Source organism: Electrophorus electricus, chromosome 11 (genome assembly GCF_041902795.1).
Source record: "Electrophorus electricus isolate QZ-2024a chromosome 11, ASM4190279v1, whole genome shotgun sequence".
NCBI classification, from domain to species: Eukaryota; Metazoa; Chordata; class Actinopteri; order Gymnotiformes; family Gymnotidae; genus Electrophorus; species Electrophorus electricus.
In genome coordinates, this window is record NC_137507.1 from 23,192,202 (window position 1) to 23,205,378 (window position 13,177).

At 51.9% G+C, this 13,177-nt stretch overlaps 1 protein-coding gene across 19 annotated transcripts in view; it reads left to right on the plus strand.

Annotated features, from left to right (window-relative positions):
• Positions 1 to 12,709, plus strand: part of ptprfb (protein tyrosine phosphatase receptor type Fb) — a 116,503-nt gene extending 103,794 nt beyond the window's left edge. For 17 of the 19 annotated variants that reach the window (XM_081723829.1, XM_081723827.1, XM_081723833.1 and 14 more), the window contains 11 exons: positions 2,999 to 3,122; positions 3,234 to 3,409; positions 4,191 to 4,310; positions 4,422 to 4,576; positions 4,658 to 4,943; positions 5,918 to 6,096; positions 7,831 to 7,957; positions 8,085 to 8,210; positions 9,500 to 9,654; positions 9,897 to 10,032; positions 10,690 to 12,709. In XM_081723829.1, coding sequence (XP_081579955.1) covers positions 2,999 to 3,122; positions 3,234 to 3,409; positions 4,191 to 4,310; positions 4,422 to 4,576; positions 4,658 to 4,943; positions 5,918 to 6,096; positions 7,831 to 7,957; positions 8,085 to 8,210; positions 9,500 to 9,654; positions 9,897 to 10,032; positions 10,690 to 10,758 — 1,653 coding nt within the window. In that variant the 3' untranslated portion in view covers positions 10,759 to 12,709. Of the gene's footprint in view, positions 1 to 2,998; positions 3,123 to 3,233; positions 3,410 to 4,190; positions 4,311 to 4,421; positions 4,577 to 4,657; positions 4,944 to 5,917; positions 6,097 to 7,830; positions 7,958 to 8,084; positions 8,211 to 9,499; positions 9,655 to 9,896; positions 10,033 to 10,689 lie in introns of those variants that run through there. The other 2 variants (XR_014126162.1, XR_014126164.1) reach the window with 2 other exon arrangements.
• Positions 12,710 to 13,177: the final 468 nt, after the last annotated feature.

The window sequence follows — 13,177 nt, forward strand, 5'->3', positions numbered from 1 at the left end:
TAAAAACCAACTGTGTACTGATTCTTCAGTTTGTTTAAAACTCAGACTAGTATGGCAAAGAATCATGGCTGCTCCCATTAGTAAAGAGTTAGCGATGTGATGGTTAATCTACAATGATTTTTATTACTTCAAAAATTCTGGCATTTTCCTGCCACGGGTGAATTCAGGCTTCGTGTACTCTGCGCTTGTCAGGGCCCACTGTGAAGGGACAGGTTTCTGCAGGATTTCAGCCTAATTAAACAAGTATGAAATTTATTCAGGTTGATCAGTATAAAACTGAAATTAATTCTTTGCTGGCCCAAATCTAACATTTGCCATTCCTTTATATGCCTTTGTGCTGAGGGCGTTTGAGCACTGGGTAATTTTCCTACACATGCCCCATTTTCACTACATCATCTTCAGGTGCTCTTTTCTGACAGCGTCTCAGAAAAGCACCACCTCAGCGTTCTGCAAAACGCGCTGCCTCCCTCCCACCACTGGGGGGGGCTGATTCACGCGTCGCCAACCCGCCGCAGTCCGTAAAACACTCGCCGTCTGCTCTTGGCAGCCAACGGTGTCATCCCCTCCTGTTAAGGAAGGCTCCCTCCCCTAGGGAACAGATGGGTGTACCTGGGCCAAGGGGAGGCACCTGGTGTCACCAGCAGGTGGCAGTCAGCAGGTCACGGCCACATCGGTTGTTGTGATCCCCCCCCCCCCCCCCCCACCACCACCGAATCCCGTGCGGAGTGCCGTTGTTTCCCGCCGCGTCTGCGAACAGCGACGCCCGCCTACTCTCGCCATCACAGATCCCGGATAGGAGAGCACTGGACCAACGAGAGATCCAAACAAGGTTGACCAATAGGCGCGTCGCACGCATCGAGCTGGGTTCCGCCACAGAGCTAGTCGTGTCATTTTTCCATTGTGCATCTCTGCAGCGTTTTCTCAGGCCCTGCGTGCCGAGCCGTGCCCGGGGCCGCAGTCATTTCACAGACGTGGCTTTTGTCGTTTGTTTTGTTTTGACCACGCGGCGCAGATCTTGCCTTCCTGCTGGGCGTGACCCCGCCCACGCCAGGCGCCTCACAGACACGACCCGAGCCGATGGACAGTCAGCGCAGCCATGACCACCCCTGGCCCCCACCCCTACCCCCGTGACTCATTATCCACGTCTCTCGAGCTCATCGAGCCAAGCATGCTCGCCTCCCCGTGTTTCTCGAGGCACGGACACAACAGTCGTCTCGCCTTACCTCGGCGGCAGCTGACACGTTTTTACCTTGGGCCGAGTGCTCGGCGCGTCGGCGTTGGGGCGAGCGGCACTTATCTTGTCAAACACTCAACACCGCAGTTTATACTTATCCAGCATGGAACTGGTTCTGTTTACCTCGGAGAGCAGCTATTCCTTCGGAGAGAAAACGGCCGCCTTTCCGCTTCTTAACGCAGGCTTCCCGTTGTGACGGTTTAAAGAGGTTATTAGTGTTAAACCGCTCCGGCTCAAAGCTCGGGGTTAGCCTCCGCGACAGAGGCGTGTCACGCCCGTCGTCCGCCGTGGCAGAGAGGCGACCGCGGGGGTGGCGAGGAGCCGGCCATCCCGTCCGAGGTGCGAAAGGCGCGCGGACCGATGGACGGCGCGCCGGTCCGGACCCCGTCCGGGGTACGCGGATTGATGGCGAATAACAAAAGAGGCTCCGTGACATTATCGAGCGAGGAAGATGAGATCCACGGCCGATCGCAAGGAGGCAAAGGAAGCGTAGGAACCCACCGCCCCAGGCTTACCCACCCGCCCCCAACATTTAATCTACCAAAGTCAGAAGAAGGGCTCCAGTCCTCACGCGCGGGGAAGGGGCTGCTGCCAGCACCATCCAGAGGGCGGCTTTCATCCTCCATCGGAAAACGGAACAAACGAGCCACATCTCGCCGCATCCGAAACCGCTCCCGCGACTGTGGGGCACATCTTATGTGCGTCCGGCGTTTCAGGACTTGGCGGATCTCGCCACCTCAAGGCGAGTTTTGCCCCTCCGTCTGCCTCGTAGCCGGACGGGCACGGGAGCAGACGCGGCGGTGTGTTTGTGCGTTTCCCTACTGTTGCAGCAGACCTGGAGCTCATGTTTTATTCGGTGAGCCAGCCGGTTTGCTTCAGACATGGCTGCGTGGTTGTCACTTGTGTCCACATGCGGTAGTAATTCAGAGCGCACACGCTTCGTACCGCCGCGTGCCAGGGGAGGGACGCTATTGCCCCAGCAGTCAGGGATATATAAAAGGGTTTATTGCGCCTCTTCTCTCTCTCTCTCCCTTTCTCCCTCCCTCCCTCGCTCTCCTTCCCTGGGACTCACGGCTCCTCGTGTGAGCGAGGCATCCTAGTGACCCGCGAGCGAAGACGGAATCTGGCGCAGATAGCCCAGCTATGCGGACACCACCCTAAGCACCTCCCCCAGCACTCGACCAATTACATTTCAGCTTGTTAAACTTCAAGGGTGGGGTGTCAGGGGTGGGGGAGTTGCTTCTGAGCGGAGCTCAGCGAAGCCCGCTCTTGAGCCGGCTCGGAGGTAGTCAGGGAAACCGCAACAAAGGCCTGATCCTCTGATGCGCAGCATCGCCGCAAACTTCAGCCCGATTCTCAGCCCCCACATAAGACGTTTGCGTCTGCGGTTACTGCGTGGCGTTTCCACTCTGTTGTGACCCGAGTGCACGGGCTGCTTTGACGTGGGCGTGCGCCAACGCTCACGGCGAGGGAGGCCCGGCTGCCGCCTGCCCGCCGGCTGGCGCACCCTCTGTGGGAGACTCCACATCCTTCACGCACACCCCTGCTTCTCTTGGGTCGTTCTTTCCAAAGTGTGGGGTTGCTATAGAAACAAAGCCTGATGGTCGTGATTCTAGTCCTTGCGGCATTCTGGGTTGCGGACTCGTGATCCTGCTACCAAGCATGCGAACAAAGGATCTTCTCGTGAGAACTGGGTAGAAGAGTTCACAGCATTTGTTTATGTAATGTTTTCTCTCTCTCTCTTTTCTTCCCCTCTCTGTTTAGTCCATCGACCCTGGCCAGCAGTTCACCTGGGAGAATTCCAACATGGAGGTCAACAAGCCCAAAAACCGCTATGCCAACGTCATCGCCTACGACCACTCCAGGGTTGTCCTGACCTCCGTGGACGGTGAGAGTCGAGGACTCCTTTTGAACGTTTCTGTGTTTACTGAGCTCTCGACCACGCCACCGTTTCGCAAACCCTTACACACACACACACCCCCCCCCCTTCCAACCGCAGCGGTTCCAGGAAGTGACTACATCAACGCCAACTACATCGATGGCTACCGCAAGCAGAATGCTTACATTGCAACGCAGGGCCCCCTGCCTGAGACGCTCACCGACTTCTGGAGGATGGTGTGGGAACAGAGAACGTGCACTGTTGTCATGATGACCAGATTAGAGGAGAAGTCACGGGTGAGTTCAAACCAGCCAGCCAGTACATAATATAATATGGGTCAGAAAAATATATTTTAAAAAATGAATACATAAATACCAGAAAAAATACCGACTAACCGCCCCGTTGGATGCTGCTGCAGTGCAAATTGCCCATGACGGACCTCGAACACAAGCGCGCAGTAAAAATGTCAGGGCACGACCGTAAAGAGAAGGAGCCCTCCAGCTTCGCGCTCTGCGCTCTCACCCGCTTCCCGACACAGCCCCACGCCGGACACGGCCGACCAGGGTGACCTGCGGGCGGCGGACGGGCGGCAGTTCCGCCCGACCGGAGCTCACGCCCGGCAGAGAGAAGCGTTCGCTCCACACGCCCGCCATCAGAGGCGCCCCAGTCTCGCCCCAGCTGCCGGATTCGGGCTGCCCAGGACGAACAGCCGCATTTTGAGTTTCCAACGTAGGAGCCGGGCTGCACCGTGCAGTGCCGTTGCCTCTTTAAAACTGGCCTCGCTAAGTGCCGCCCTGGATCCGTAGGAAGTGTTGTCCTTGTGAGTTATGGGAGCAGGTGGCGTGCCCTTCTGTTTCCCGACGCCGGCCCAGATAGCACGCGGCGGGCGCCCAAAAGGGGGAACGGAAAAAAGTCACCAATATGTTATGTTTTGCACAGTAGACTTAAATACCACTTTAAGCATTTAAAATATCTTGTGCTTTAAGAGGGTGGTATTACGGCGTTTATGAAGTGCCGCGTGTGGGTTTGCGTGTGGGGTTGCCAGGCTCGGACTGATTCTCTCCCCACCACACACAGGTGAAGTGCGATCAATACTGGCCTGCCCGGGGGACGGAGACGTACGGAATGATCCAGGTCACCATGCTGGACACGGTGGAGCTGGCTACCTACAGTGTGCGCACCTTCGCTCTATATAAGGTAGACACACTCTGCTCCGTTTTTTTTTGGGGGGGGGGGGGGGGGGGGGTTGGATTTGGCCTTATTTCCCACTGCCTTTGATTCCCCCCCACAACCCCCCCCACCGAGCAGAACGGCTCCAGCGAAAAGAGGGAAATCAGGCAGTTCCAGTTCATGGCCTGGCCAGATCACGGCGTGCCCGAGTACCCCACTCCCATCCTGGCCTTCCTGCGGCGGGTGAAGGCGTGCAACCCCCCTGACGCCGGGCCCATGGTGGTCCACTGCAGGTGAGGGGAACCCTCCGCCAATGCAACCCCTCCCATGCAGCCCCTGCTGCGGACACGCTAATGTTTCTCTTCCCCCCCCAGTGCTGGCGTCGGCCGCACGGGCTGCCTGATCGTCATCGACGCCATGCTGGAGCGCATGAAGCACGAGAAGTCGGTGGACATCTACGGCCACGTGACGTGCATGCGCGCCCAGCGTAACTATATGGTCCAGACAGAGGACCAGTACGTCTTCATCCACGAGGCCCTGCTGGAGGCGGCCACCTGCGGCAACACAGAGGTGCCCGCCCGCAACCTCTACGCCCACATCCAGAAGCTCGGCCAGCCCCCGCCCGGCGACACCGTCAGCGCCATGGAGCTCGAGTTCAAGGTGAGGCGCCCGCACGGCAGACGGGCCGTAGCTTCGGGCAGTCGGAGCATCCCGCCAGCCCCTGCGCCGCTCCCCTCCCTCCCTCACCAGAACAGCCAACGTGTGTGTGTGTGTGTGTGTGTGTGTGTGTGTGTGAGAGAGAGAGTGATCAAGCAACAGTGCCAAAGGGCTGCTGATGTCCAAATATCCTCTTTCAGATCCTCCGTGGTGCAATTGCCTTCCACCGCTTTCATCTACGTATATATAAATATGTATGCTGGTAATGGCAGAGAGCGGAAAATAAAAGATTAAACTGTGGTTCATCTGCAAAAGCGTAAAAGTAGCATTTGGCGTGGGCAGCAGCGTTTGTGGAGCCACTCCATGCCCCTTCTCCTGCCCATCTGTGCTCCGGCTCTGCCAGTCACGCCTCTGCCACCACCACCCCACCCCCACCCACCGGCCCACCCGCACAACCCTCACTCCCACGCAGCACACGGAGCCAGAGTCCTCAGCCGCCTCGCGGCCACACCCCCTCCCCTACCAGCAGCCAATCAGCAGGGCGGGGAGAAGCAGAGTGACACACTGGGTTTTGTGAGGGTGTTTGCACGTGGCAAACGGTGTTATCTGTGTGATTTGAAACAATTACACTTTGGTTAGTAAATTATGAAAAGTTACAGTTAATGCTTAGCACTTTCTTTCTTAGTTCAGTCAACCTGAAAATAGACATGCTGGACAAACTATATGAACTTACCAAAGTAACTAGTTGTTAGAGAAACGTACTGCAGTCAAAAGCAGGTGTCGCCTCTTAACATTAGTGCAGTAAAAGTTCAAAAAGCGCAAAAATAAACCAAGTAAATTAGAAATGCTGCAAAAAGCTCCTTAAGTGGAGTACTGTTCTCCAGCCCTGCCCATCAGACTGGGCTGTCCAAGCTCCATCTCAGAGGGGCAGAGTCACTGGGTCGTTCTGAACCGCCCCTCCCCTGCTCCCCCCACAGCGGCTGGCCAACTCCAAGGCCCACACGTCTCGCTTCATCAGCGCCAACCTGCCCTGCAACAAGTTCAAGAACCGCCTGGTCAACATCATGCCCTTCGAGTCGTCCCGCGTCTGCCTGCAGCCCATCCGGGGCGTGGAAGGCTCTGACTACATCAATGCCAGCTGCATCGACGGCTACAGGTAATACAGAGGGTGTGTGTGTGTGTGTGTGTGTGTGTGTGTGTGTGTGTGTGTGTGTGTGTGTGTGAGAAATGAAACTGTTCTTTAATTGCCGCCACCGGAAGCGAACGTTAATGGCCGAATTAGCTGGAGCACATGCATGGCAGGGTGGTGGTGTCAATGCCCTCGTCCACTCATTCCCCACGTCCACTTATCCACTCGCCCCATCATCCACTCATCCGCACGTCCACTCGCCCCATCATCCACTCATCCCCACACCCACTCATCCCCACACCCACTCATCCGCACGTCCACTCGCCCCATCATCCACTCATCCCCACACCCACTCATCCACTTATTCCCTCGTCCACTCATCCGCACGCCCACTCGCCCCATCATCCACTCATCCCCACACCCACACTTCCTTACTGTGGCTAAATGCTGTGGTGGGTTTTTTGGCCCTCATATTTTCCTCCTGATTCATTTTCCCACCATGAAATAACCATAAATGACACCAGGTTCTCTATGGTCCTGACCTTTGCTCTCCTAAAATCCCTCCTTTCCAGTTGTAAGGTTTATATGCCTGGAGCCTCCAAACAGGTAACGTCACCCCCTGTCCCCACCACCACACACACACACACACACACACACACACACACACACACACACCAAATCCCAACCGAAATAAGCCTTAATAAAAAGGCTGTCCGCCGAGAGCCATCCCCCTGCGTAAACACTGCGGAATTGCGGCCGCTCCCAGCACGGCGGCTATCTTAATAAAATGTTTTCTAATCACTACAGCGGTGCGGCCCACCCTCACTCTCCCAACTCCCTGCCACCCGACACCCGACCTAAGCGTGTTGCGCTTGCACCAGGCGCAGACACGGCAAACAAAGGCCTCCTCGTCCTACGGGCTTATGATGGCGCCGTTAAAGGGAACGTGCTGACAGCCACGTTGGACGCCAGGGCTTGTTTGTGCGTGGCACGTTTGCTCAGTGAGTCATTCTTTCCCCAGCCGTGGCACAAGAAACGCCGCACGCAAGAAATGCAGTTCACGCCCCCCACCCTCACCACCTATGCAACCACCACCACCTCACGGTGTTCTCTTGGGAAGAAACGCTCCGAGCACTGCGGCCAGTTTGCACGTGTCCGGAGCGCCGCCGAGGGAGGCGTGCGGATGCGTGCGGGCGCCATTGGACGGCAGAGGAGGCTCCATGGCCGCGCCTCCCCGCCGTGTTCCTCGCTCTCACTTGCTCTCTCCTCCTTCCCATCTCTTCCTCGCCATTCCTTTATTTGTTGAAACAAGACCCTGAGCAGACTTTAATCTCCAGCTTCCACGTTATTGCATCGCCCGCAGCAACCTTCATTAGATGGTAACCCATGGCTGGCTGGTTGGGTGTGTGTGTGTGTGTGTGTGTGTGTGTGTGTGTGTGTGTGTGTGTGTGTGGCTGGCTGAGAGAAAGACAGACACTCGGAGAAAGGGAGACAGAAAAACTCCTGCACGCCACTCACACACTGATCACCACCCTTGCCTTTTTCACAGCCCACTGCTGCCACCTAGTGGTAGTACAGAGACCTCCCCATTTCTCCCAGCTGGGAAGGATTTAGGTTTGTTTGTTTTTTTGACCCAATACCCTGTGCTGTACACTGCAGGCTCAGCTGGGGTGTCACACGGCACCCCCTCGCTCAGCCCCTGCACAGTTCACACTGCCGTGCGTGGCTTTGACAAGAAGCTTCGTCCCCGTGTGCTTGCAGACAGCAGAAGGCATACATTGCCACGCAGGGCCCCCTCGCCGAGACCACCGAGGACTTCTGGCGTATGCTGTGGGAGCACAACTCCACCATCGTAGTGATGCTGACCAAATTGAGAGAGATGGGACGGGTAAGGACCCTTCACCCATCTACCCCAACAAGATGTGGTGCAAATACGTCCAACTTGTAATCCAGAACAAGCTAATGCTCTCGCTCTCTCTCTCTCTCTCTCTCTCTCTCTCTCTCTCTCGCTGTAGGAGAAGTGTCATCAGTACTGGCCTGCCGAGCGCTCAGCCCGGTACCAGTACTTCGTGGTGGACCCCATGGCGGAGTACAACATGCCTCAGTATATCCTGCGGGAGTTCAAAGTGACCGATGCCAGGGTGCGTGGTCTGTTCTCCACCCCATCATTATACCCCATCGTTATACCCCATCTCTGTTCCCCATCATTATACCCCTTCATTATACCTCATGTCTATACCCCATCTCTATACCGCATCATTATACCCCATCATTATACCTCATGTCTATACCCCATCTCTATACCCCATCATTATACCTCATGTCTATACCCCATCTCTATACCCCATCATTATACCTCATGTCTATACCCCATCTCTGTACCGCATCATTATACCCCATGTCTATACCCGTCTCTATACCCCATCATTATACCTCATGTCTATACCCATCGCTATACCTCATGTCTATACCCCATCGCTATACCTCATGTCTATACCCCATCTCTATACCGCATCATTATACCCCATCATTATACCTCATGTCTATACCCATCTCTATACCCCATCATTATACCTCATGTCTATACCCCATCATTATACCTCATGTCTATACCCCATCTCTGTACCGCATCATTATACCCCATGTCTATACCCCATCATTATACCCCATGTCTATACCCATCTCTATACCCCATCATTATACCTCATGTCTATACCCATCTCTATACCCCATCATTATACCTCATGTCTATACCCCATCATTATACCCCATGTCTATACCCATCGCTATACCCCATCTTTAAACAGTGTCTCTCCATCCCTCAGTTGCATCACAGCTCATTATCCTAGCTCTCCACCTCGGCTCCTCCACGCCATCTCTCTGTCCTGATCTCCATCCCAGTTCTCCACCCAGGGTCTCCATAGCCCTGTTTCGATGTCTCATCCTTTCGTGAGCAGCCCTCAACTACAGAATAAATCAGATGCCTGTTCTCTCCGATTTCTTATAACACTGTGTGTGCGCGTGCGTGTGTGCATGAGGTGGGCTGTGTCCAAGCTCTTAGTGGGCCATGTCTGTCTGTCTATCTCTCTCTCTCCACACCTCTCTTCTGAGGCATGAGCTTTGGAGCTGCCTGCCTGGCCCACAATGCTGTGTGTGTGTGTGTGTGTGTGTGTGTGTGTGTGTGTGTGTGTGTGTGTGTGTGTGCTATAAATAGAATGGTGGTAATGAAAAGGCCAGGAACTCAGTACAGCACGTGCACACCAAGCCACTTTGCACATGTCGGTACAGCCAGCATATGGACCCAGCCCTCACCTCCCACGCTGTTTCAATCTAATGGGGAGGGTACAGCTCCTGTGTGTGTGTGTGTGTGTGTTTGAATGCTTCTCCATGTTTCTCAGTGTAACCTCGCTGTGTGTGCATGCACCCACAGGATGGCCAATCACGAACGATTCGCCAGTTCCAGTTCACTGATTGGCCAGAGCAAGGAGTGCCAAAAACAGGCGAAGGATTTATCGATTTCATTGGCCAAGTGCACAAAACCAAGGAGCAGTTTGGCCAGGATGGACCAATCACTGTGCACTGCAGGTATTGCATTCTCATTCAGAGAGGAGTTTCTGACTGACATAGCAAAAGGCATCTGTCAGATAAAAACAAACAAAAAAAAACACTTGTACATGCAATACACACATACATACATACATACATCCAGCATTAATGTTGTTTTGGTCACTGCAACAAACTGTCGGCTGCTATTTCAGTATCATGAAAAGCAGCACCTGTATAGTAACCGCGGACCTTGTGTAACGGTGGCCGGTGCTCTTCCTCAGTGCGGGCGTGGGCAGGACCGGAGTGTTCATCACTCTCAGCATCGTGCTGGAGAGGATGCGCTACGAGGGCGTGGTGGATGTCTTCCAGACGGTGAAGACCCTGCGCACGCAGCGACCTGCCATGGTGCAAACAGAGGTACGGCAGAGCATCCCTGAGCCACATTAACCCCCATTAGCCCAGTCACAAGCCTCCTCTCAATTTCCGTCTGCTCGCGTAGCAAGATCTAACATCTGCGTCGTTTTAGGCACTCCTCAAAGACCATATAATTAAGCATGCAGTACTTGAGATCTGGAATAATATTCATGACGCAAGGTCAATAACCGTTCCGAGTTGGTCACCCGAGACGTGTACGGTCAAGTGCTGTCTCAGCGCTGTCTCAGAGATCAACAATGAGGCGAAAATAAAACAATCGCCATGATACTGAAACTGTTGTTAGTACTGATGTGTACACACCATAAGTAGACGGTGGTAGCTGGGGTTTCGGTAGTGGTGTAGCGCGTTGTTAGTGTAGTGCGTTGTTAATAGTATTGTGAACCATCTTGCTTTGGAAACAACTCTGATAATGTTGATGTGTATCAGATATGCTAATCTGCAGAAGGGAAAAATAACAATAAAAAAGAAGCAGAAAACCACTTGTGAAGTGTGTGTTAAGTACGCAGTTTTATTGGAACACGGGTATGGGGGGAAACAGCCAGTTTTACCCCAGTGTGCAGTGCAGATCAGTTTGACATGCGTAACAGTGGCTGTGAGAGATGAACCAGGCCCTGACCCTGACGCCTCTTCCCCCAACAGGACCAGTACCAGCTGTGCTACAGGGCGGCGCTAGAGTACCTGGGGAGCTTCGACCACTATGCAACGTAACCACTCTTAGACCACCCCCCCCTCCCCCATCACCCTCCGGACCAATCCTTCGTTAAAGCAGCGAGCGTTTCCTTCTGAGCCACCAAGCTCCCGGCCCATCCCGTACAGAGCGCTACCACAGGAGCCTCCGCCCACCCGACGGGCCCCTCCACCTGTGCAGACTGGCTCTGAGACAACCACAAGACAAAACGCATCCTTAAAGCTCCTTGTGAAGCTCACAGGTTTGAAAGCCTTTTAAGGGTTCCATCTTCAGCTCACGGCACCAACACCTGCAGTTGAAGGCAACTGGTAGCATTTTGTTTGTTGTTCATTTTTTAAATCAAGTTATCATGTTATTGTGAAATTTGAGTAAAAATATATTGTTATTGCTTTTATTTAGAATATTAATTTTTTAATCATTTAACATCTTTTGTCTTAATGGCCCCTGTGGGTCTGTATTCTCCGCAATTTGTACTGTTTTTTGTTATTTTGTTTGGGGTTTTTGTTTGGTTTAGGTTACTTTAGCACAAGGGACATGTATTTTTAACACGTTCCTAGATACTAATACAAGAGAGCCACTGCTCTCTGAGCTGCTGTCAGTTTTACTTTATAACATGGTTTTATTGTTTCTTTTTTCCTTTATATGTAATTGGCTTATCTGGCGAATTGGAGTGGGTTAACATGTTGATTTCCTGTCTCTTTGTAGAAAAGAAAACCATGGGGAAAAAAATCAACTGAAACGTACCTTTGTAATTTGAGTTAATGGTACTAAGTAAACACATTTGCGGAAGATGCACTCGATTGAGTAATACTTGTGGGGGGGCGGAGCATATACTTTAAATATAGCCAAACGACTAACGAAACTGAAATAAGCACTGTACAGAAACCAGGAGAGGCAAGACTTTCCGAAGAGCCTTGTTAAACGGTGACCTTCGTTCTGAACGGAGCGCGTTCGTCAGGCGTGGGACATAGCTGGGGTAAGAGAACACGGGGCTTCGCCCTGCCGGCGTCCTTGGTCATGGCACACGGGGAGAGTCCTCATCTCAGCAGCCTGTACAGTATTAACCACTCCCCCAAGGGCAAGAGAACTCTACTTACCTTCCCCTCAACTGACCCGCTATCCTTTTTATACAGAAATATAGATATATATACATCCGAGGAATTATAAATACTGTTATTCATATAGTATATATACAGCATCAAATATATTGTCAATCATTCTCTGGATTTTCTTGACATACCAACAGAGGGGGAAAAAACTGAGACTGCTGTCGCGCCTATGTGTTAATGGTACAAAGTTATATCTGCTGTATTATCATCACGCCCCCGGTTTTAGGCATCCTCCATGGTCTGAGCGAGACAGCACACAACAAACGGGGAGAAGTCAGTGCCGACGCGAGGAACAGCAGGCATGAGCGGACTACAAAGACGCGTTATGTTGGCAAAAAAGTTCATTTTTATCTTGTGAATGACCCGTGCTGTAGAGGTTCGCTCTGTTGTATACACGATCTGTTTTCTATTTGTTAATGAGAAAACTGGAATTCAAATGTTTGGGGGGGACTTAATGTTAATAAAGTTGAATAATTGTTTTGTTCTTTTTGTACAAAACATTTAAAGTGTCTTTTTGTATTTTTTTGAATGTAATCTTTTTTGATAGCATGGAACACATGTGCCTAGTTTTGAAGTAAAAGTTGAGCATTCACAAAGGTGTGAGCTGTAATGATACAGTGGATTCAGGAGACTGCACAACAGTGTACTGTTTATTGCCTTAATCTAAGTAAACTAATTGTCTCTTTTAACCATTAATATTGTAGACTATAGAAGTTTGAAGAGTGAATGCCTGTTTGTGTGTCCGTGTACCGCTGTTTTCTTGTACACATCGCATAATCATAACACTATTTGGACAGTCCACTGGAGATTGGCTGTAGACTATGTTCAGCAAACTTTCAAATAAATATTTTTTAAGCATTGATTTAATGTCAACCTAAGCCAAGCCCTAACACACCCCTTACCTCATTCAGTGTCAGCTGAGTTCTTTCAGAGAAGATTCTTTACACTTAAGCATATGCAGGGGCTGGGGGAAGGGAACTATTATGATAAAATGGGTTCGGATGTACATTGCTTAAAACATTTCTGGCTCCTCATTGAAAAATTCCTCTATAAACAAACGAAAAAATTCAAACTTGCCTCAGAAACAAATTCATGTGTTGCTAAAGTTATGGCCACTTCCCAAACACATCATGCCTCCTCTGATGCGTAGGAGGAAACTTACCATCTTATCCACACACCTAATAATAGTGTCATTAGCAAGCGAGTGGAGAGGGACCTGGCCACTGCTTTTTAGCCATAAGAACAATTAATAGATGAAGAGAAAATAACAGGTTTCAATTGTGCTACAATCTGCTTTCCTTCCCAAACCCAGCTATTTATATGTTTTACA